The sequence below is a fragment of the Mastacembelus armatus genome, chromosome 15 (assembly GCF_900324485.2).
Source record: "Mastacembelus armatus chromosome 15, fMasArm1.2, whole genome shotgun sequence".
NCBI lineage: Eukaryota > Metazoa > Chordata > Actinopteri > Synbranchiformes > Mastacembelidae > Mastacembelus > Mastacembelus armatus.
In genome coordinates, this window is record NC_046647.1 from 9,148,465 (window position 1) to 9,173,790 (window position 25,326).

Consider the following 25,326-nt stretch of genomic DNA (forward strand, 5'->3'; position numbering starts at 1 on the left):
TTGTTTATTTACAGATGGACAATAAAAAAATATATATATATAAAGGAGTTTTGTCAGTGTGCTGTGGATTGTGAGTAGTCTCACATGTTTCTAATATTTTTATCTTTGATTATCCTTTTCTTACTACAGGTAAATGTAATGGGATTGGCAGTGGGGAGAATTAGGAATAGAGAAGTTGAGCAAAGCCTGTATAAAGGCTCAGTCCTATTCATTCAGTATGTGACAGCACACAAAAGATGGCACAAAAAAGGATTTGGTATTAAGTAGCTCTCCTCGCCACCTCTCATTCAGCATTCAGCCTCTGTTCATAACTCTAAAAGCCTGTGCACGACAGAGAACAAAGCAGTGCTGGCCCACTTTAGCATTTATGAAAAGAGTAACTTCCTCTAGAACCTGGCTCCTCAATTTTTTCTTTCCAACAACAGCGACAGTTCAGACTATCAGCTTAAAAGTGCTAAAGCAAGGCACACAAAATAGAATAGCTCACGAATTTGATACAAGATTATTATGTCAGGCTATTGAAAGCCTTTAAGGTCCTGCTTATGGTACTGTCAGGGTGTATATATGGTAGTATTTACTCAAATGACTGCTTTGAAATAGTGTGCCTTTGCTGTTTTCACTCCCTGACTGAGCATGCTGGCTTTTTTCATTACTTTAAGGTTGCTTTGCTCAAGGAGGACAAGGAATTTGTCTCTGTTATACTTCATGTACAAACTATTAGGCTGCCTGCAGAGGTCTTACTGAAGAGGGGCCATAGCTGGGCTTTAAGTTGCAATAAATGGAGGTCATAGCTCATGGCAGAGTTCAACTTACACATCCACTTGTTACTCTTGACAAAGTTAACACATTTAGACATGATGTAACTGTAAACAGAACCTTTGTATAAAATTAGATTGTATTGCTTTATGTCTTATTGACAGTAGTCAGCACAAAGGACCGCACAGCAACGTTAACAGCACATCTTGTCCTCAAATGTTGACTTTAGTGGGGAATTTGCACCTCGAGCAAGCCATCAGTTTTGCTGGGCAAATGAATTATTTTCTCATTAGCCTGATTGCATTAGTTTGCATTCCTGACAAAATCCCCCATTTATGAGAAGTTCAGGCAATCACATGCTGTTTTTGTGTAAGGGGAAAGCCAGTGTTTATCATTAATGTCCCCTTCCCAATCGAGTCTCGTCTGTTGCTATAATGTGATAAAGAGAAGTTAGTCTAAGGATTTCTAGATGTCTGGCTTTCAGCGCAAGCCACAAACTCAATCAGACACTCAAAAACTACTTTATGGCATTCATTGTGCTGTAAGGACCGCACTCATCGAAATCGATCAATCTTTATGTGTCACTTTTTAGAGCTTACATTCACTTGTGTAATTTGGATCCGTATACCCTGGAAAACTGAGCTTGTGTTATCTGTCAGGATTAACACACACATAGGGAGCAGAGCATTAGGAGCACCTCTTGTTGGAATGCATTCCAGTGTCACGGCACCATTCACTGTCACCTCAGAAATCACCATGACAATGAATAAACATTAAAATTAATAATAAGTGAATGATTCATCAGAGAGCTATTACACCTGGTGAATGGGTCACTCATAGTGGTATAGTTTAAACACTTCTGTAAAGGGTTAAATACAGATACCAAAATGCAAAGTGTGTATATAGTCCAACCACTAAGAAATCACTGTGGGGCTCATCTACCAGTCAGGCCCTGGTTTGATTGACAAGGTCTTGAACCTCTGTTGCTAAGCTTTCAGACAGTGGACATTTTTGGAGGCAGTCATCTGAGGCCACCAGTCATCCTTGGACTGATGTGAGACAAAGGGCAGACGATGGAGAGAATACTGATCTCTAGGGAAGACCTGCTACTGACAGGCAGCATGCACACATTTTATACTTTGTGTGAGCTGGGACACAAGTCAGATCTGTTCTGGTCAGGCATTCTTGTCTGGGAAAGTATGTTTTTGTACAACAACCCTGCAGTTATTTGCTTTTAAGAAACTACAATTTGTGCTGGTTGCTCTTATGTTTTGTACTATTACGCATTTGTGATCACATCTAGATGTTTGGACTTTTGTACTTTATCTTGTTCTCACATATTTTGAGATATGACAGGATTAGTTAGACGATCATGGATGAATGCAATGTTTTAGAGAGACTTAGAATAACATTACTTTCCCATCGTTTGACGGGATACAATGACAAACAAGTTGGCACACATTATTTATTATGACATATTTTGCACATGAACAGTGCAATGACTGAGACTGACTGAAACATTCAACCATCGGTCTTATGGTGGCGCCTTTTCCTCTATTTGAACTAAAAGCAGAAGCAAGGAAGCAGCTTTACTTCAGTTATAATTTTCAGAAAGACAATGAGAAGGGAAAATGCTCTCATGGGGAAACAATAATGTAAAATATTTGGCAGCTGGATTTGCTCCGAGGCAGTATGTTTCCTTTGAATGCCATTTGACAAAAGCTTCTCAGCCCAACTTGAGTTTTATAACAGTATATAAAACTTTCACAGTGCCCTTCCTTTGGGAGGGAGGAGATAACTGTAGAGAGTTTGTAGTTAAGGAGTGTAAACTTGTGTCTAGAATTAGGACCTAAGTAGCAGGGGGCTTCCCCTACACACTGCGTTAATTCTTTGTTTCACGTCATCCTGAGTGTGGGGCTGTAGGAACATCCCTCAAGTCTGGCTTGTAGAATTCAGTCATTCTGTCTGCAATACTTCAGCCCATGGGATGAGCCTGGCTTAAACAAAGCTTTTAGTGTGCATAAGTATTTCCTATTACTAAATGAATAACCTCCTCTGTTTGCATGCACTCTTTTCCTGCTCTACATTGTGACCCTAAAATCCATGTCTAGATTTGTCTTTATACTGCTCTGTTTTGGCTACCCCATTTTGTTGAATGCTTTTTGCTGCGTTGGCATTCTGGATTTTAAAGCAGAACTTGTTGCTCTCCTGTGTCATGTTGTGGGTGGTCTCAGTTCATCCATTACTTGCTTGTCCACAGAGAGGCAAAGTTCACACGAGACCCACATCCATTTGCTCGTTGCAGCGGGCAGCTTTTGCACTCATGTGTAAACCGTAATCAAGCTAGCCTGAGAAAGATGTAATGGCAACTTAACCTGCGGCCGCATTTTTGGCCTCCCCATCCCTTGTAGCTTACTGTCATAGACACAATAACGTAGTGCTTTAGGAATCCACTCTGCGGCCCTCTCTCCAGCTTTCTTCAGCACTCAAACGTTTTAGGACTTCTGGAGTGCTCTAGATCTGAGGGGTTTCATCACCAATGTGTTACAAAGTAGGATAATCCTCATTTATGTGGTACATCTTTAGGGGCACCTTATTGTCATCTGATGAAGTGACTGCATTACAAACCTCATAGAACAAGAAAATGCTTTTGTGCTGAGAGAGAGGAAATCTGACGAGACAGACAGGGCAACATTTTCTGTAGAGAGGTGGCTAGACACAGGAACAGGAGGGAGGGCACTGCCGTGAGAGGCCTGGGGTGATGTTTGTTGGACATAGGGGGTCGTTGTGGTTTGTCTCGCTGTCAATCATGCAAACTCTGATTTTCTTTGTTGTCTGTGAACTTAATGCCCCTCAGCAACCTGTGGCTCTCCTTCCTCTTTGTGTTACAGTGTGGGAACTTTGCTGTGCTGGTGGATCTCCACATTTTGCCCCTGGGCGGCCAAGAGGATGCCAGCTGGTTTACTATGGATAATATCGAGGTACGGACTCATGGAGAAGGGCGTGTGTGTGAATATGTGTGTGACTGAATATATAGCTTCTGCTCTGTTGGGGGGCCTTTTGAAAGACAGCATTACCGTGGAATCTGAAGTGGCTTTGAGCTGTCAGTTTTTTCTTATTTGGGGTTTTTATTGTTGAAAAACCGTTTCCACTGCTTCACCTACCTGCTTGCGGAGTTGCCTTTCAGTTGACACTTGTACTGTCCTCTTATTTGCTTGTGCTCTTGATTAGTATATGAAGTAGGTGATATCAAATAAAAATGCTCTTCTCTCAGCAGTTCAATAACATGTACTAACATCCGCACGCTGTTTTAGGAGGTTACTTCCCTCGTTCGAGATGCTGTTGATCAGAGGGTTAAGCAGTACACAGAGTCTCTCCATAACAGAAGGCAGCCCAAACAGAAGAAGGAACTGGCACCTGCCTCAGCCTTTTTTGTGAAAGGTAACATCACCTTGTAGCCCTTGTTACACTACACTACAGCCAAGTATTCCAATATTTATCATGATACAATGTATTGCTTAATGAACCATTATTGTGTTTAATGTTCGTTTCTCCATGTGTTTACTTGGAGTGTTAATTTAAGTTATTTGATAATGAGTTCACATTATGTTTATTTTATATTGCTTTCAATATTACTCATTCCTTTGGAATGTAGTCATCCTTGTCCTCCCTTCCTTGTCTTAGGTGTGTCTATCATCGTCTCTTGAATAAGTAAAATGGTTTGCGTTGGCAGTGATCTCAAACCCATTATTTGTTCACTTGGACATCAGTGCAGAGATATGGCTGTGTGCGTAGAGGTGGGCCACTGCGCCCTTTGAGCAGGATGGAATGGAGTTATAAAATAGTCTAGAAGCATTTCATGGCTACCTTTTTGAGGAGAGAGTGGGTGGAAAGACAACAGAACTAGTTGGGACATGGTGGCTATCTACACCCAGGGTGTGACCTGTGGAGGCAAGAGCTGATTTATATTGTGTTGAACTGTTTGACTTGGCATTTCATGACTGCATTTGTACATGCAAGATGATAAGCCCATTAAAACTGCTGTTTCTTAACATTGTGTTTAATGTGGTGTTATCACAACTGTATTTAACCAAAAGCAGTTGCCCTGACGTATATACATGTACAGCCAGAGAGAAAAATTATGCATCAGTGTGAAAAAAACAACTGACTTTGTCCCCCTGGTTATCAAAATGCAAGTACATTCCCCCTGCCACTCACACACATGCCTTTGAGGCACTGTAGGGCTAGCTTCAGATGAACCCCCAGCTGTTGTGCTGTAAGGCAGACAGACTTGTTACAGGTAGCAGTTAAGGGCAGTCAAACTAGCTTCACTCAGCTAGGCAGGCCTGACTGTCAGTGGGATTGCAGGGCAGTCAGCCCCATAAAGATTTTCCTATGGCTGCAGCTCTCCCCTCTACTTTAGACTTTGCATCTGTTCGTTATTTATGTGCGCATTTGTTTTCATACACAGCTGCATGTGTAAAGGCTACTCAACTTGGATCATTTTCTTGTTAAGCATACAGTCAGTATAAATACTGGTTGCATAAATCATTGTGCACACACTCAGGTACTCATGCACTTCACGACCTGTGAGAATTTAAAGGAGTGATAGTGGAATGGAGAGATATGTCCCCCCCTGGGCTAGGTGTGAACAGGCTGACAGTGTAAAGTTACTGAAAAGCCTGACTCATTTTCCCCTTGATAGACAGACGACAGACAGACATCTCTAATGATGAAGACCACAGTCTGAGGCTCCACACACACATTTTTGTGCACACATTTATTTTGCGCGAACAAGGGGACTATCAGTATTTCAGCAGTGAAATATGCATGTAAAAATGATTAAGCTTATTGCAGCTTTGCCAAAAAGAATGTAACCAATGGAACATGACTCCGTACCATATCAGAGAATTTTCCCTTCTCAGGACATGAACAGACATAGCGCCTTAAATGGGCCTATACTGTTCATGTGCTCTCGCCCTATTAAAGGTCTTAAGTGAGTGTAATGACATTCTTGGTCTTTTCATTGTCCCATGTGAGGGAGGCAGCAGAGCAGTAAAGGTGGAGACTGACTGTGAAAAGTGAGCAGGCAGGCAGGAGCCATAAAAAGGGGAGGACAGACTATAGGCTTGTGAGGGGGTGAGGGAGGGTGAGGGGTGAGGGTGAGGGGGTTGGGTATTAAGGGGTGGGTATTAAGTATTGGGGTTGTCCATTCTGTAAGCAGGTCAAATGCTAACCTGCTAATCCTCACAGGACTTTCCAGTCCAGGGGGTGGAAGCTGGTCTTCTGCTTGCTTGTAGACCTGTTTTTGTGTGTATGTGTGTATGTGTGTGTGTGTGTGTGTGTGTGTGTGTGTGTGTTATGTTATTATGTTATTTGAGAGCAGAATTAATCTGGATATCCTGGAGTGAGACATATGTATGTGCTCAAACACGTGCACATGCATGTTCTTGCATATAGGGAAAGGTGTCGGGTTGGGCTGTGCTGATGTCTGGGCCAAGAATAGGCGGCTGGAGTGTGGTGCTATGTGTAGCATAGTATGGGAGGGGGACTGTGGGTCTTGTATGAGGCAGTGTTTGAGCTGGTGCCAGTGTGAAATCACAGGGGCTTCCGCCAACAGGCAGCAGTAAGAGCAGTGTAACAGCCTCAGCTGTTGGCACTTCAAATGAGCCATCAACAGCTTTTAACATTCCAACTCCCTTCAGTGCAAGTGTTTGTGTCTGACTTATCTCTATAGGTTATTATATTTATGCATGTATACTGTGTTGGGTGCATGAGTGTGTATAGCACCCACTGAATATGTCAGACAGAGGTTTATCCCATCCTTTCTGCCAACATAAATCAAAGCCATTTCTTCAAATCTCAGCTGTAGAGGCCAACTGTCAAACCCAGCCCCCCCCCCCCTTTTTTTTTTTACCCTGGCTGCTTGAGACTTTGTGATTAGCTCATAGTGATGTGATTTATTTATGTTTTTAGAGAGATGAACAGAGGGAACTTTTCCCACCAAAGATTTTGGCTTTGGACAAGCAGAAAGGAGATGCTAGATGTTAAAAGCCCAGTGAAGGGGAGCTTGAGAGAGGACTTTTACATTCTCCCTGTTAGGTTGTGTTGAACACACCCAAATTTCTCAGAGTAATTGCAGGTTATCTGTACTTTGAGGAATACATTTTTGTCATCTGATAGGATATTTCAGCAGGGACGTGGGCAGCTGTGGCAAACAAAAAGAGTGTCATATCTTCATGAAGAGGCCTCAGCACTACAGAAAACTGCAGAAAACAACACGATGTACTGACTGACCAAGAGATTGTTTGTTTGTTTGTCAGATATTACTAGTATACTTTTACCTTTTCTCTCACATTAGCTCTTTTTTTACTCTGTGCTGGTTGTGTGTTGATTTTCATTTTCTCTTGATCTAGTATTAATTTTATATTCCATAATGGTGTATATAATTTTGTGTATGTGTGAAGTGTAAACTGAGAAGCCCCATTTTACACGGATTTAGTTAACATGCCATCTCAAACTGCCAAAGCACATTGCCAGATGTCTAATGTCTACTGTCCATATTGATCTCTGCATGTGAGGCATAGCTTGGGTATAATTCAGCCTGGTGTTTGAGCCTCTTCCTACCAGTCAGAAGTGTTAGAGGAGCCCTGGCAGAGTGGTACCTAGAGTCTTGTTTAGCCCATGGCAGAGCTGGTTCCGTCTTCCTCTCCCTGCACAGGTGCCAGGGCTTATGGGGAGGGAACACCTGCCAGCCTGTTTCCCCATGGCCACTGCAGGCTGGAGAGGCATTTTCCCAGGCTCCCCAGATGAATGGTCACTAATAGCCGTGGGAGAGGGCTTTGCGAGTGCTGCACAGTGTACCACTGACTCTTCTTGGCAGCCCTATGAAGGGGGCTTAAGGCAGCCTGGCCACGGCCATTGTGAGAAAAGCATTGCTGGATAGCTTTACTGTTGGAGAATGTGTTTACGAATGACCATCTCCCTCACAGCGAATGACCATCTCCCTCACAATGAAGTATGCGGAGTATGTGTAGATCCTAGAAGGGAGAAGGCTAATTTTTGCCCTGCTCCATGATGGGTCTAGTTTTGTTTGGCCTCTATGGCTTTTTGAAGGCCTACAGCCCCAAGCTAACACATTAAAATCAAATTTGGAAAAGCTGTTCAGTCAAAATGTGCCATTTTTTATGTACCAACGTATAGACACATAAATTATGAGCGGTGGGGATCTGTCCCAGGGAAATCAATGTATCCCAGCCTCCTACTGTGACTGGTTGCTATTAGAGAAGTATTTTTTTAGTGACATGTATTAACCCACCTTGTTTCTTCTCATTGCTTTTAGTACTTATGTGGCGGCTGTTGTGTGGGGACTGGTCTGTAAATAGAGAGGCATTCATGTGGCCAAGTTACCTGCCCTGCTCTGTGTTACTGGGCGTGAGGGAGGCTGGGATTAAGGCGAGGGGGAAATGGAGACCTGTGACAGGAACAAAGGAATTCCAAGGCCCAGGCTGGAAATGGATCCTGATCAGCATAGCTGCTCCAGCCAGCCTGCCCCTCTCCCTCCTTGCCCCCCCCCCCCCCCCCCCGGCCCCTGCTGGGCAACCCCCTTGCCCCTGGTGCTTTGTGGTGTTGCTGTGGCACTTTAAATCCTGCCTGTAAGCCCCTGGCCTTACTCGGCAGCACACAGGACAGCCTGACTCCACTGTTAACACCCCCACCCCAATTATTGCACATATATACACACACATTTGCCTGTGTCCTTTTTCTTTGTTCTTTCTTTTTTTCTATTGTCCTTTATGATTTTTTTTCTTTGTGTTTGCTTTTCTTTGTGGTCCTCATGTCATCTCTTTATGCCTTCTCACTTCCCCTCCTTCTCTTTCTCCGCAGGGTCAGCTGCAGTCTCGTAGGACATAACCGCAATCCCCACCATAGCTGTCACACCACACTCTTTTCCTATATAATTAGGGCCTGAGCCTGAGCCTGAGCCTGAGCACGGATCACATTCATGTGACTTTCCACTTTACCACAATCTGGTGTGGGAGACAGCACACACTCTCTTGAACTCATGCTAAGTGCTCAGCCTGACCAAAATGTCTTGTTTCAGGAATTACTGAAACATTTTAGATGATATCCATTTTCTCTGCTCTTTGCATAACTTTAAAAGAAATAGGCCTGTGTCATTTTCTGTTTATGTTGTGAGCTCTGCTTTATCAGGGGACAGGTGTTGGTCACATTTACCTTGTTGTTAGGAAAGGCTTGCCTGCGATTTCCTCAATACTAACAACAAAGTTTAACTTTTAATTATTGTGTTCCAGGTCTTTTGTTTGTATAAGGTCAGTGCCTTGCATCATTTAATATATTTTAAAAATAACAAAATTTAAAACCTCAGTTAGTTCAATGCAGAATTTCCTTCTTTTCCTCATGATCTGCCTCTTATCATCAGACACTGGTAGTAAAACCTAGACAGAATAGCCATGTGTGCTATGATTCATGTATTCTGATTTATAAACACATGGTAGCAGATATATAGAGGATTCTTCAAGCAGAGACAGCCTGCTTCCAATGAGACCTTGATCTGAGTTTTAAAGGGCCAGCACAGTACATAACTCAAGTCCACAAACTGCTCTGCACAACATTAGTCCAAAGTAGCTTAATGCAAAATAAGCAGTTTGCATCTTCCTCATTCTGAATTATCTTGAATATAAACGGTGGCAGTGCTTTGACAGATCTGTGGCCTCTTGGGATAATTAAGATATAATGATTATTGAACATGACATTTTGTATTGTGACTGAATTTCTCTCAGCAGATTATGTTTCTGAGAAATAGATTTTTTTCCCTTGATAATTGTTCTGTGCTCCAAAATGCTCCCCACCACTTTAGTCACATGCTGCATTATGGGTTGGCCTGAGCTACCATGCTGTGGCGTATTTTGTAACTGCGATCAAGGGGTCACCCAAATGTTAAATTGAACACTCGTGCAAATATTGTTTCAGGTGGACGTTGTGCAGGATGATAAGGCACAGTGCGCTCTGCTACGGCCGTAGTTACACACAGAGAGTGATGTCCTTCCAGGAAAGCCCCCACTTACATATGGGTAACTTCCTCATGCTCTCTCATCCTTCACCACTCCACCCCTCTCTTTCGCTCTAAGCCCCATCTCTCCACCCACACTTGAGGACAGAGGGAGGGGGTCCACATCAAAGCAGAGATGTCAAAAGAACAGGATTCTCAGGCACTGATGTCTGACTGTCCTGCTGATTCAACTCCTGTTCATAAAGGGATTGCGTGGGAATTGCAGTTCTCCTGACATAGTCACTACATTTTCATGCACACTAGAAAGTTAACGACAGGAAATTGGAGAATGCCTTTACATGCATAGCAATAACCAGGTTACTGTAAAACCTGCATTTACATGCAGCTGGTGGGTAATCAGGTTTCTCTCCTTCTCAGTGCCATGTTTTTGAAGCTGTGTAAGCTAAGCATATTAATGATATATAATACTGCAGCCTGATGAGTTTTTCAGTTTTGCTTGGACACATTTAGACTAACTGACTGAGGCTGCTCATTTTTCTCTTTATTGTGCCCCTGAGCCAGAATTTGAAAAAAAAAAAGGTTCTATTCGTCTGTGGTAATCATGTTTATGTTGACTTATTTATTCATTTGTTGTGTCTGAAGGGTATTAGGGCTTTCATTTCACTCAGGCTTTGGATATAACAATTTAGGATACAAGGCTAATCAACTAGTTACCATCTTTCCTTGGTTTCCTCTAGGTGAAATGTAACTGTCTGACTCACATCGAGCATAGGTTACATAAATAGTCATGTTACTGCAGTTACCAGGTAACATAAGTGCATGTACATGCACTGAGAGAAGACACATGCTGAAATATTATTTCTTAAACCTCATCGACCCACTGTGGTTGGGCTAATGCAGTGCCAGGGCCTTCTAGAAACTAGCAAATCCTCCATATCAGAGCGCCCTGGGAGGGAGGGAGTCCAACTTATAAATCTAACATTTCTGCTCTGATATGGAGGATTAAGGCTTCCTGCATGTACCACAGCAGCACTGGCTGCCAGGAATACAGATGGTAAGAAGAAAAAAAGTTATGTTTTCTATGGCTGTTTTAATGATCTCCTCAGGATATGACTGAAGTTAATGAAGTCTGTTCCATTGGGGCTTACCTTTGACCCTGCTCTGAATGCCTCTCACCCCTCTCTGTTCCATTTTACACTCTTAGTCACTCTGGATGCCGTTTGGTTTGTTGACTTTACTTTCCTCTCATTGTTTTCCCAGGAAGCGGTGAAAGCTGCAGGGATGTGTGTGTGTGCGTGTGCGTGTGCGTGTGCGTGTGTGTGTGTGTGTGTGTGTGTGTGTGTGTTTTGAAAGTACAGTATTCTAGTCTTGGCACCAACTCTGTGGAGTCTTTTTTTTTGTCCTGCGGTATATTACAAGATGGTGGAAGTCTCTCCATACAAGCGGTTACAATATTATCTACCACAATTCTGAAACCATGGCGTGCTGGCTTGTTTACTGTTTGATTTGACCTGTCATAATATTGTTGTGCATTGGGTTTCAAAACAATTAAGCAATACCATCTTCTCTTGAAGGAAGTACAAATGAAAGTGTTTAAAATCTGTACTCTGCAGATTTGGGTATTGCACCACTGTGGGCCACAGTTGCCACAGAAAGGGGCCAGTCATTCCCAGAGGAGGCACCAGCAAACTTTGTGAGAGAGAAACATGAATGTAAGCTTAGCACGAGAGAACCAGGGCAGATGGCCAAGAGCAACGCTGCGCTGCGCAGGACGTTATGAAGTTGGAGCAACAGCTGATGTCTCAGGCCATGGTGTTGCACTGGTTCCCAAATCTGTGTCCAGACGTTCCTGTCAAATTTGTCCTGGGAATTGGCAAGCTCAACCCACGAGGGAAAGCAATGAGAATAGTTGTGGAGTTAGACATGAGGCTAAAGAGTGTAACGGACTAAATCAAAGCTTCTAAAAACATAGAATGCTATGAGTGTGCTATGAATGATGTTTGCTTCCTGGACCCAGAATGGGCAGAGAAAACAAAACAGAGATACAGATCTGCATTCCTCTCTGGGTAGACATCCAGAATGGGAGAGAGAGGACCACCACTTTGCTATTTAAAGAACAACAGTAATGTCTGATTTTGTTTTTTTTTCTCCAATAGAGGAATACTGCTATTGTTAACTAAAGATATGCTCAACATACCCATAATGTGTGTTACTGCATTTCCCTTTGGGAATAATGAAGCACTCCACTGGCTTATTTGTAGTCTTTGATATTCTACATAAACGGGTATAAAAGTAACAAACTTTCATAAATCCCACACAGTGACAGTAAGACAGTTCAGTAAGGAAGGTACTCTTAACAGCCGATACATTAATATGCATCCTCCAGTTCATCAAGATGTGAAATGACAAAACCATGTATTTTTCCCATAAATCCGTATTTGTCATTCAGCTGAAACTGTCACATGCCCCCTGTAGCATGGTCTTGTTGATGCAAGGTAGGATTTTAATCCCAACCTGACCAATTCTGGAGCTACACTGATTTTCTGCCCTCACATCTAGATAAATGCTTTCAGTTGGTATCCCAGGATTAAGTCAACCCCTGATTAGGTGGCTACAATGAAAAATAATGAGGCCCGAGGAACAAGATTAACAATCACTGAACTAAGAAAAGCTGTTAAGATGAGTGTCTTTCATGTGAGAGCTTACCACCCTGAAGTAACATCTAGGGAAATCCTACTTCAAATGTTATGTATCAGGAACTTTTTAAGAGACATGACTTCATTATGAGTCTAAAGTGTAAGTAATTAAGGCTTCAGACTGTGTTATAAAATAGATATATGGCAAGTGCATAAAAAGACACTGTTGTAACTGATGCCAAGTCTCACATGAAATCAAATCATGGCAATTTTCCTTTTAACTGTTAAGTCTAGAGATTTGTTTTCCTTCTGTCTCTAAGAGATTTTATATGTATAGTGTGTGCACAGATCTTATCTATGCTGTCGAACGTTGTCTCATGAACTTTGCTGTAGGCTAAATTCCTTAGAATAGCTGATCCTACACATACACATTCCCATAAGTGCTAAGGTGTGACAGTCAGTCACATATATAAGAGAAAATATTTATTTGAATTGCTAAGTATCATAGCAACAAGGTATCAGTACTTTAAAACCCTAAATAGCCTTCGGAGTTGAGTTCAGAACAACTGAGTTGAGAATTTTAATGGGGTTTAGGATGCGTCCTTAGTTTGACTGACTGATTATTTCGATAATTTGTTAATTTCCTTATCCATTTACATTTGTATTGTTTTGCTGTTATGATTTGTGTGCACTAAAGTAGTGACCCAGGTTTCTAATTTTCCACAACACAGAGAAAGAGTGACATTAATCAGTCCTAGTGGACCTGAGTGTAAACCTATGGCAGGTTTGTGCCAAACTGTCTCTGTAATTGCATGTCATTATCCAAAGACACACGAAACGGCTGCTTTTTGAAGACACTCATTAGATGGGCTGTGTTGGTGCTGAGATGATGTACTGCTAACAGAGAAAGGTGAAATGTTCCCTTCATATTTGTGGGGGGGAAGTGCTGTGTTGTATGTGAAAGTGACTTTTGTGAGTTTTTCCAAATGTACTTGATGAGTGTCTGTCAGTGCTGTTGAGTTAAAACCTCCCCAGTTTCAAAATGTCTGCTTTTCAGAAATGGAGAGCCTCATTTTTAGCTTGATGTGCATATTTGACATTATCCAGGGAGTTCTCAAAGAGCCTTGAGCGCAAAAGATCAGGATGTTCTCAAACTATGGGAGTAATACTTTAATTGAAGCTAAAATGTGCCTGTAGTTAGAAGTTAATGAGGTTGTCACACGGAAACGGTAATATGACAATTCCAGATAAGAATAAAAAAGAATAGTGATGTGTGAGTAAATCCAAAAATAGTTTTACGATTACTGTATCAAGAAGAGGGAAATGGTAGGAAAGGGTGAGCAGGCTCTGTCAGCTTCCCTGAACTGTTGTCTTGTTTACAAAGAACAACTGGATAGCGTGTTAGCTAGATCCTTGTTTTTAGTCAACAAATTCCTACCGGATTAGGCAACAGGCCACTGTTTCTGTCCAGCTTACATACCGTGACAAGGATTCCATGGCAAATAGAGCAGAGGCTCAAGCTATGGTTTCCCTGCTTGTGCCGAACTTGGAGGTCAGTTAAATGAAAGCAGAATAAGTAGTTTCCCAGTCCAGTGCTTTTGTAGTGCTCCTAGACTCAGCATGAGATTAAAGGTGTCAGGGAATTGACAAAATGCATTTAAGCAGGACAGAGTCAGAGGACAATAGTGTGCTGAAGCCTTTTGGATTTTAGAAGTAAAGCTATGCAAGTTTGTTTTTAAGACATGTGTTCACTTTAAGTTAAGCTCCATGGGTTTATTTCAGCAGTCAGTATGTCTGACCTACTTCTACAGTAGACTATGTGATGGAGTGCCAGTTGTGAAGCTCATCACATTAAGAGCTTAATTTTGGATCAAAAATATTTGCATAATATGCCCTTTGATTAACCACTTTATCTGTCTGAATCACATTCACATGACCAAAGCATAATTTGCCAACAGCTGTTGTCTTGTGCTGCGATGGTGAATTGAATAAATGCTATCAGCATAGTGGGGAATGACGACACTGCCAGCTTGCACCGCTGGGAACTAAAGCACTGGTGTATGTGGTGGCACCTTTCCACATTTGGAAATGTCGCCACATGTGGAAGAGTTTTACTTAGGTGTGTTTCTGTTGTTTTCCTCTTTTGACTTTTCTACTATTGACTGTATTTGTGTTTTGTTTATTTCTAGGGAAAAACTTCAACCTGGTGGCCAATTTTCTGAAGCGGCACATGAACCTCAGATGTATTGTCAAGCAGATCTATGGAGGTACGTAGCCTATATGTTTTCAATTATTAATTCCCAGTTAAACAAGTCAGAAATCTCAATGGCTCATACTTAGCCAAATTTCCCACAGAAAGAGCAAATCATCTGTGGTCTGCATATTGGTTTTTCTCCCCCTCACTTGTTTTTATGTCCTGTCCCTACCTGCTCGGGATGTTGTTGAGAGCAGGCAGCCATTAAGTGGTTCCCTTGAGAGGCTACTGAGAGTGGGAGAGAGAAAGAGTGGAGGACTGTCTATGGAGGGTAGTGAGAATCTATCTACATGGCCCATCTAGTGCCTGTGACCCTTGGCCACCTTTTCATGGGACCAACATGGCTCTCTTCCTGTCAGTAAAGTTAATATCTGCTCCCTGGGGGCCTGGATGTTAAGACAGCACTGAACTGCTGCAGACTGAGATGACGAATTCTCTCAGCAGCTCCATTACACATCAAATTAGACCCAGTCTCCTGAGGTCAGAGGTTGTGTAATTCTGTCCACTGAGTTATCAGCACATAGTGGTCATGTAAAAATTCTGCTTCCCTATAAAACCCTATAAAGTGTTGTTATTCTGATTGTTTAATTGCACATTTAAAGTATAAGTTTTAATACAAATCCTGTTAGGTCTACTGGGCAAAAAACCTTTTAAAATGATCATTCGTAAGAATGCAGGAATGTTTATAATAAACATATGATATCCTGGTTTTCTGATTTCTGTGTTAAACAACACAGAGGTGGTAAATAACGGCTTATGTTTCATGACACCTGTGTATTTTAAACAATATGAGTGAAAAAGTTTGCCATTAAGCATGCTGCCAGGAAACACACGAGAATACAGAAGAGTAATGTTACACATTTTGGATTTCTGTTGTTATGCAAGGTCTTTACATACTTGAGGTTATGTCACAGGCCATAGGTCAATTATTGGCTGGCCAATTTGAGGTCATATATTGTGCTCAGTTCGTCTGCAATTCTTATAGATAGTTTTGTGTTTTTAATATAACACATGCAGTAGCATTATTTTTGTAAATGGTCTGTACCACTGAATCCTGTTGAAACAGTCATTACTCCCAAGAGACGTTGTTAATATGAAGTCTAATATCTCATGCTGTTTACACAGCTCATAAAACTTAGCAGTTATCTGTAAACTGCCATTTTCTCCGTGGTCAGAGGGATAGTAAATACTTGGTGTGTCTAGATGTAAATTCAAACCTCCACCACAGTTCCCTCTGTCTGACTCTGACTCATAATTAGAGGTGAGCCCACATTATTAACCATGATGGTCTGTGTTGTTTCTTTGCCTGCCTTCAGATTTGCGTGTGTTTCCTGAACGATATGTTGTATGTGTGAGCTGTCCAGAGGATGCCTCAGCGCACCATGGAAACCCGAGCCTGGCCGCAGTGAGTGCTGTTTATACTCCTCCATTTCCTCTTCCAGTCGCCTGGCAAAAAGTCCCGTATGGCTCTGTGTGTTATTATAGGGATGTGTTGCCAAATTGTGCTCTCACTTTATATATATGCTGATTCTCTACTAACTTGTTTTGTACATTTTAGCTCTTGAGAAAATCTAGCCACTTCTACAATTATCTAAGCTTATTGTGGCACTGCAGCCAATGTTGACACTGTCAGAACCTAATATTCATCTTGGTTTTGTCAGCACTTTAACCGCCTCACTTTGAGTATAAACAAATATTTTAAAATCAATATAATGCATAATTAATATATCATATTCTCCATCATCATTCAGGGTCCAAGACAACTACAAAAACAGTCATTATTCTGTTACATCTACATGGTTTGAGTTTTTTAATGTGGATGTTTGCAGTCACATGACATGTCCCTTGATCGATTGCACTCAGATAAAGTTGGGATCAGTGTGTATTTTCCTGTAAGTGTCCATGGCGTCTCTATAATGTTGTACTCTTGCCCATGTCATGAGATCTACTGATGTAGCTCTTTTTTGACTATTGAAATTACAGACAGCTATCATTTGACCAGTGCTCATTTGATCACAAACTCACCAGAGCATTCTGGGAAATAGTGGTGGAGCCGCTCACCTTGGCACTCACATCAAGGACAGACATCTCTCCCATCACATTGCATGATCAGTGGCCTGCTGTTTTTCTATGGGGTTTTTGCTATTGTCTCCCTTTGAAATGTCTCTGCACTCTCCACAGTTTGGCTTCCAATGAAAGCAACGATTGTAATATTTTTAGTGGAGCAACACAGTCGTCAGTGAAAAGTTCAGATTGTGTAACCAATTTTCCAGTTCAAGGAGACATTGCTGTCGATTGCGTTCCTCTCCTCAGGATGTGGTTCTCTGGGCTCATACAGTACAAGCACTGGGAATTGGAGGGTGGGAGTCTTGTGGTGGAGCTCTCACTAGCCCAACCTCGAGCGCGGTTTGTAAGGGAAAGATACCAGACAGCAAGGCTGAAGTTGTTCACATGACAAAACTATTTGTTTACATCTGCCGCTTGGTTCTAATTTGTCAGGTAGGGAGTTTTTGCAGTTTCAACGTTGCCAGGGAAGTTGAAAATTGAAATGAAAAAAGTTTATGCAGTGAGTCACGGCGAATGTAAAGCATAATAATGTTGCTGTTTAAAAATAACAGGGTCTTTGGGGTTCTGTGTCAAAGTTGATCTTATGCAGAAGAAGGTGTCTTTTATCCCACAACTCTTGACAACACAAAAGTTGTTAGTCCTTAATAATGCCACTTTTCCTTTATTTAAGTAGGTTTTGTGTTGTGTTGTTAGGATTCAGTTTTTGTGACTTATGATGGATGAAAATCCTTAACCGCAGTGGAAATGTAGACTCATCAAATTAGCACTTGTCATAAGGTCAGGGGGTTATGCTTTGAGCAAAGTATGGTGACATCATGGTTGTATACTTTGTGCTCTTATTAATATATTTTCATCTTTGGGTCACTTAAGAGGAGTTGGTGAGATTTAGTCATTTCTACCATGTTAAGGAACTAGGATTGTAGTCATTATAGATGTTTGATACTTAAAATCAGTATTAGAATCTACATTTTAGGATTGAGGCTACAGTTTGTACAGCTGTTATTTGGTGCTGATTGATCACTTTATATGAAACAATATTAACCATCAAGGGAGAGTTCAATTATCAATGTGAATATAAACAAAGTTAACTTATGGCAGACATCCCAGTCTGAATACCCACTAAGAATATTCACCTGACTCTGGAGATCCCCTAAGCTCTATGAATTGTTTGTCAACTGTCTTTCTGCACATTGTATTAGTTTTATGCCTGCAAGTTTACAGTTTTGGTCCATTCACACAGAACACACAGAGCAGGCAGATGTTTTCACCAAAAAGCTCTTAATAACCCCAACATACTGTACATACATCACACCAAACAGCAGATCGACAAGTTAGCACTTAGCAGGTGGACATAGCGGAGCTTCTAGCAGCTGATGAGCCAGATATTCATTTCAGGACTTAGGGAAATCCAGAGGAGAATGAATGTTGGGCTCGCCAATGTTACATTTAGAGGGTGTTTCCCCTCGTCTTAAGTGGAAAAAAAAAATTGGTAAGGCAGGCTAGCAACGTCTTCAAGAAGGCTGACGCTTATTTGGATGCAGATTTAAGGTAAGGGAATGAGCTGAACCGCTTTGTATGACATATCATGCAAACACTTTGAAAAGTGAAAGTGTTGTTCTGATCTTTCTGTCAGACAGTGTTTAAAAGAAGGCATTCATAGTGTTTTATGCACAAAATGTGAAAAAAATTGTGTAAACAGCTTAAGAGAAAAGTTCAAACCCCTGTTTACTTTCTCACTGGCAAATGTGAGTGTGTGTGATGTGGGCATGATTGGCAGTTTTGGAAAGGTAGAGATACAGTCTCCCCACAAACCCCCCTTATTCCATTACTGCAAACTAATGGGAGGAGAGGGCTTCAGGCACTCTTTGAAAAACCAACAGTGATTTGGCTTTTAAAAAGTGACTGCCATGTCTGGATTCGTTGAGCAAAATTATTCCAAACATCTGCTACATCTGGGAGGTGACATTAATGTAGTCATGCTCAGTCTGCTATAACCTAGGAACCGTTGCTCTTAAGCTCTTGTGTCTGCATGAAGCAAACAAAAGGCATGTCTCAGACAATGTTATTTTTTTTTTGTCTTGACATTTGAAGATTCGAATCCCTCATAAAAAGCTGCTCCTTTGTGAGTCAGCACCAGCAGTGAGGAGGGCAGCATGGGAAGGAACAGCCGGGTGTTTAGGACTGTGGCCGTTGTTTTCTTGTCAGGCACAGAGTGGGCAGCCGAGGTGAGCGGCGTGCTGGGCTGCAGAAGTTTGGATCAAAGGCAGAGCAGATGTGTTTCCAGCCCCCCCCCCTTCTGAGCTCTGGACAAGCCTGTGTGTTTACTCATGACCTCAGCACGCCTCTGTTCTTCACAGCTCGCTACAGCTAGCAGCACTACTTTCCCAAGCATCCAGTGTCTGCTGATCTCCTCCCCACCTAGGCCAAAAACACAGCTATAATCTCTTACAGTACGTGATCATCTCCCATCATTCCATTCTGTCTTAAGCTGCTTTCATCGATTTGCATGAAGTGAAAAACAGTTAACAGCTTGTCTTAATCCTTACACATGGGTGGATCCAAAAACTTTCATCATTGTTCAGGGATAAGAACTGTCCTATTTTAGACAAGTATGTGCCCATGCATGTTTGTTGACTTAGTTGCAGGGAAGATGTGGTGAGCTTAGACAAATGGGGCATGGTTCCTCAGTGGGAGCAGGGTGTGTGGAATTTGTGGACTAGTTTCATGAACATCTCTGCAGGAGATATTTCTGCTCTGACACAGCTAAAAAGTATTGTTGTTTCTTGGTGCCAATTAGAGGATTGAAAGGCTTCACAGTGAAATGAATAATTCAATTTTTATAACTCAAGTAGTTTAAAGGATTCAAACAAATCAAGTTGACATTATTTAAGGACAGATGAGCAAATAACTGTCTTTACAGGATTACTGACCTGTTTTCTGACTGGTCATCTTGATTTCTTTCTGGTAATTTTCATGTTTTAATTTCGGCTACACTTTTGCAAAAAGCTGTTTAACTCTCCGACTTACCAGCATCCTTAGAAAGCCCACTGGATAAACTGAAAAATACAAAAAAACAAAAAAAAATTGTTTTCTTGCACAGAGACATGTCAGTTATAAAGGGCAAAACCAGTATGTGAAAACTAAACAGGTAATGTTTTCACATACTGTTCCAAGAAAGGTTTTGTCATTCTGTGCATCACTGGAGTATTTCATACCACTCAAGAGACTCTTTGACCCTATCAACAAAGATACTTTCCAGTGCAGCTGCATTAAAAGATAATCAACTTAATCTTGCTGTCTGTGCTCCTACCGTATCTTAGATGGCAAAGAAGAAACACTCCGTTCCCTGAATTTTATGGAGCCTGTAGTTAGCTATCTTTTTGAAGTTTTTTTTCCAGGAGTCATTCAGAAAAGTGCGAGCTATGAGACTCTATGCTGATATCCTTTCAAACCTAATGATTCATTCTCAGTGCTCTCCCTGCCCTTTTGCCAGGCTTATCTCTACTATCTGACATCCAGATGTGCTGTCTTGTCGCAGCTCCCATGGTGGAGCCATGTTGTTTTGGAGGCTCTACATGTTGCATCACGAGAAGTGTTTTGCAGCTTTGTGTGGGGGCGAGCAGACTAGCTGGCGGTGGGGAGGGGTTAAGTCCTTGTTGTTGAGGGAGAGATGGTAGCGGTGGTGGGATGGTAGACGTTCAAATTCACCACCTTCAAAACCTCCTTTTTCATGGATCTCTCTCTAGCCACAGCAAGTTTGCATCACCTCAGACAAGATTAGGCCACCTCTGTTCCCACACAATAGTAACTGTTGTATGCACAAACCCTATGATAATTATGTTATTTATGCTCCATCTCATTCCCACTCTCTCTTTCTTTGCTCTTATTGCAGAATGTCCAAACCACTGTGAAAATAGTTCCCGCACCATCTCTCTCTCTCTCTCTCTCTCTCTGTCTGACTTTCTATCTTTCTCTGTCTACATGCTATGTAAATCCCACCTCTTCCTCTCTTCATGTTTCTTCCTTTCCATCACTGTTATTTCTCTCTATTTCTTCTCGGTGTCTCGCGCTCTTTTGAAGTCATGCCGACAGGAACAGAAAGGCACTAACTTTCCCAGAGAGCCTCCCATTGATTTCTTGTTGATTTTTCTTTCAAGTTCATTTTCAAACAGCATTTATTCATATTAAGCAGTGAGAATACATATCAAGGCATTACAATGCAAATGATGGCACCCACAACTTTCTCAGAATTGTTGCTGTTGGGGTGGGTGTGTGAATGCGTAGGCAAAGCTTGCATGTGTGTCACTGTCGCAAACCAGAGTCGACGGCTAGCTGTAGCTCTGGGTATACAGTAACAGAGGGTCAGGACTGAACTTCTGCCCACACTCAGGCATGACTCCATCGCTACACAAAGGGCAGCCTGTGGAGAACTTCCTGTGTGAGGGTTCTTGTGTTTGTGGGTATGTTGGAGAGACGGTTGAGGTCAGGCGTTATGACACTGGGGTTGCGTCTTCTTTTGTTGCGCCTTCGTCTAAACGCTCTTTCTTATTCATTCTGTAGTATCTTGTCCCTGGTTCCTTGTCATCTCCGCCTACTTCCTTTCTGCCCAGCCGTTTCACTCCCTCCCTATGCCTGCCCTCCTCATTTCGTCCACCCCACCACAGACCAGAGCTGCTAGGTCTCGACATCCAACACAAAGCCACAGTGCCCCAGCGTGCCCTTGCAGCTGGGACAATTACTCTTTCTGCCTTGTGTGTCGGGCCATATGTTGTCATTGGTAGCATGACGTGCAGGAGAGAACAATAATTATTTTTTTTTCGGTGCGTTCATAGAAAGTGTGGATGCCACAGCTCACCACATTGGCTTTTTTCTGTCTGCGACTGCATATTGATCATTTTACAACCAGATTATGAAATTGTAATCAACTAAAAAAAAAAGGCTGATATTAAATAAACATAGTGGCCACAAGTTTAAATGTTCCAAGATTTAACTTTTCTCTGTTGTATTTTCCCATTGCAACAGTCTATCGAGTTTTTAGCTGCACTAGTGGCGAGGCTTTGATTCAGTGTGAACCATCTTAACAACTGTCCAAGGACATTTGGGTCATAAATTGTTGGTGTCTAGAAGACAAATCCTCATGACTTTGATGAACCCCGGACTAAGAAAACCTAAAAGTATGTGATCATATTAAAACCTTTTAGCTAAATTTGAATGTGCTATTTACAGGGCATCAAGTGTATACTGACAATATTAGATAAAATAAGAATTGGTAAATGAAGCCCTTGCTGGTCATGCTGTCACAGTTTGAAAATGAGAGTGAATATAGGGATTTTTTTCATTTCTGATTTTTCTACCCTGTATTTAAAACAGTGACACTGCTGCAGTCTACTCACCAAGAGGCTACCTCCACTAACTGGCTTATACCAAAAGCATATTACGCCATTTTTGCATTTTTCCGTTCCCATGCCTCAGTTGTATTTTCCTCTGTCTTGCTCCGTCATCTTATTAATGAGTGTTTTTTTTTTTTTTGTTGTTTTTTTTTTTTTCCTGTTTCAAATTGCTGTAATAACTTGTCAAAGTGGTTCCACCGTTTAGTAAGTCTGCCTCAGGCTGTAAGATCACTCCAGGCCTCAGACAGTGGAGACTATGAAACACTATGACAAGCTGGTGATTATTTTCTGAAGCCTTTGAGGTCGTTGCTTTGAGCAGCATTACGTGGGGGATTCTGTGCCAGCTGGGCTGTTACTCAGTATCTGTGAATGCATTATAGAAAATAGTCTTCTTGAACTTAGCCATAGTTGAAATAGTGAGGAGACAGCACGACTTAGAATTCAGGGGCATCAGAAGATTTTAACTTAATATAAACATCTGTTTATCACATTGATTTATTTTGTCTTTAAGTGTCTTTGTTATAATATGATTTTTACAGCAGTCTAGTGATTGTTTTTTTATGTCCAACAATGCCAGGTGATGACAGCAGTCTGCTGTGGAGCCAAACTTTTCTGGGGAATGCCAGGAATAATATTTTTTGTTTACACCGATTGTGTTTGTCCTCTCTAGACTGAGCTGGGCGAACAAAGCCGATCAGAATATTTTTCCAGAGTGGGAGAAACCCAAGAGTCTTTAAACAGCCCCACAAAAACAAAGAAGACTGTGCTTCAAAAGATGTAAGTACAATCTAATGCAGAACTTTCCAGCCCCATGAGTCAGAGAGGACACACAAGTATCTTTCTCATATCCTCTTATCCTTTTAACTTTTTCAGAGCCAAACAAGCTGGTGTCCAGCAGGAGCTCTGTGGTTCCAGTACAAGGGAGCAGCAAATTGACCAAAAAGCCTGTCCAAAAGACCAAACAGGAGAATTCAGCGAAGGACAGTCAGGATCAAATCTAAAAGAGACTGTGTCCAACCGTGGTCAGAAGGTTCTCCCAGAGACAGATCAGAAGGTGCCCTGCATGAGTGGCTCAACTGAAGCTTTGTCTCAGGTCGGGACTACTCAAAAGCAGAGCCTGACCCAGGAGCAGCAGACTGTGAATCATCCTCCATACGGCACCAACCCAAACGGGGCCTTGGTAGTTTCCTGCCAACAAGAAATTTGTCAGGAAACCAGCAAGAGCAAGAGCAAGAGGTGCAAACTGATCGAGGCGGGGGAAGACCCTTGCCTACAGAGAGCCAAGAGGACATGCGCTGGAAGATCTTCAGCCACAATGCAATCTCACGCCACTGATTGCTCCACGCAAACATTCAAGGCTGACCTTCTTCCTCTGCTGCCCCTTCCTCCAGTTGAAGCCAGTGTGGAGTCCAAGGCTTTCCCAGTCTCAGAGTGCAAGAAAACCACAGTGGAAGTAGAGCTGCTTACTCCAGGGAAACGGGCCCAGAGGCTCCCCCTCACAAGCAATAACACGGCACAGACAAACCAAAACAGGCTGGCCGCAAGTCTGAGGGGCCTATCTGTCAAGCCTGCATCCTCAGGCTCCTCTATTAGTTCCAGATCCACGCTCGGAGAGGAGGGGAGTGAAAATGTGCCCAGAACCTCTAGATTACGACGACTGAAGAGGTCCTGAGGGGGAGAGACAAGCTACAGTAAAGATGCCTGACGCCACAGAGAAGGAGATGATATTGTGTCAGGCTACATGTTTACCCCATACAGTCTCTTCAGATGACTTGCATTTGTACATGTGTTACACTTTACAATATCTATTATTTTCACATGTACTGTACATACAAGCCACACACACACACACACACACACACACACACACAGACAAAATGCTGAACACATGATGGCAATTGATACAGTGTTTGAGTTACGCTTTGTCAAATACTTGAAACAGACTTTGCCTCCACCCGTAAGTGGTGGTGGTCAAGAGAGGACTGCAAATGAAAGTCAAAAACCTTTAATTGGAGTTTAGATTTGGTTTTGTGTTGAAGATTGGGGATTTCAGACAGGCAGGAGCCATGCAGTACGTCATGGCTTTCAGTCTGAAATACTGGCTCCTACTTGTCTGAAAACTGTCCAGTTTCCCCGCTGAAGCTCTTTTGTGATTGATTGCTGTTTCCAGATTTATTTCATCACCCCCTTCTCAAAAATGTATTTTTGTAGTTAGAGTTCATTTTTATACAATTTGCTCACTATTAAGCTGCTAAGCACCTGAAATGTATCTTTAAATCTGAGAGCTTTTATATGGAATTTGAAACAAGTATGTGAGGGAACATGAGCAGCTTTGAAATATTAGTGGTTTTGTTTGGGAATAGCAGGACGTCTGCAGCGTCACACGTTAAAACGGAGCTGCTGTTGTTGCCTCAGCACGTGACAAGGATGTACATGCCACTCTCCTTGCCCAGGCCCAGAGAAAGCAAGGGGCAACTCGAGGCCAATGGTCACTCCTATCTCTGTAGAAGCCCAAAGATGTTTCACTTGTTGACATAATGTTGCCTAAATAGTTCACCCCTGATTTATTTTTATTGTACTGGAAAGACGTTTTATGATATCAATTAAAGTTTTTTTCCCAGGAAAAAAAAAACCTCTCAGAATCTTTGTGGAAGTTTGCCAACAGGCTAAGGCAGCCAGCCTGAAACAACATGTAGGTCTCTGTGCATTTTTTCGCTCACACATAGTCCAGACTGGCTGATGGTCAAAGCAGTTTGACAGTGAACGTCTGTCCAAAAACAGTTACTAAGAACCAGTGCTCCTCTGTTTGTAGCATCGAGCAAAACCTGAGGTGAGTCATGAGCCAATTTTGTTCTTATCACAACAGAAACAATAAGTTGGATTAATGAAATAGACACCAGTGTTGTAAGCCTTTAATATGTCTAAAATCATTCTCAAGTGGTGCTGGTAATCTCTTATTTTATTTCTACATCATAGGTAATACGTGATCCATCCCAATTTGTTAGTCTATTATTCATTAGATATGTACTGAACCAACTGTCTGTTGGGAGTTTGAGGCAACTATTTAAGTTGGATATCACATATCCAGATGATGCCTGTCATGATGATGACTGTCAGAACGCCACAGTTGTGTGTTTGTCCCTATAAACAGATTTTACAGGAGTACATCTGTTCCAGTCTATGTTGTGG

General features: G+C 42.0%; 1 protein-coding gene across 2 annotated transcripts in view; it reads left to right on the forward strand.

Moving 5' to 3' along the window:
* Positions 1-24,720, forward strand: part of slx4ip (SLX4 interacting protein) — a 29,508-nt gene extending 4,788 nt beyond the window's left edge. For both annotated transcript variants that reach the window (XM_026309872.1, XM_026309871.1), the window contains exons 3-8: positions 3,648-3,737; positions 4,071-4,197; positions 14,616-14,693; positions 15,997-16,085; positions 22,808-22,914; positions 23,011-24,720. In XM_026309872.1, the coding sequence (XP_026165657.1) occupies positions 3,648-3,737; positions 4,071-4,197; positions 14,616-14,693; positions 15,997-16,085; positions 22,808-22,914; positions 23,011-23,809 (1,290 nt within the window). In that variant the 3' untranslated portion in view covers positions 23,810-24,720. The remainder of the gene's footprint in view (positions 1-3,647; positions 3,738-4,070; positions 4,198-14,615; positions 14,694-15,996; positions 16,086-22,807; positions 22,915-23,010) is intronic.
* Positions 24,721-25,326: the final 606 nt, after the last annotated feature.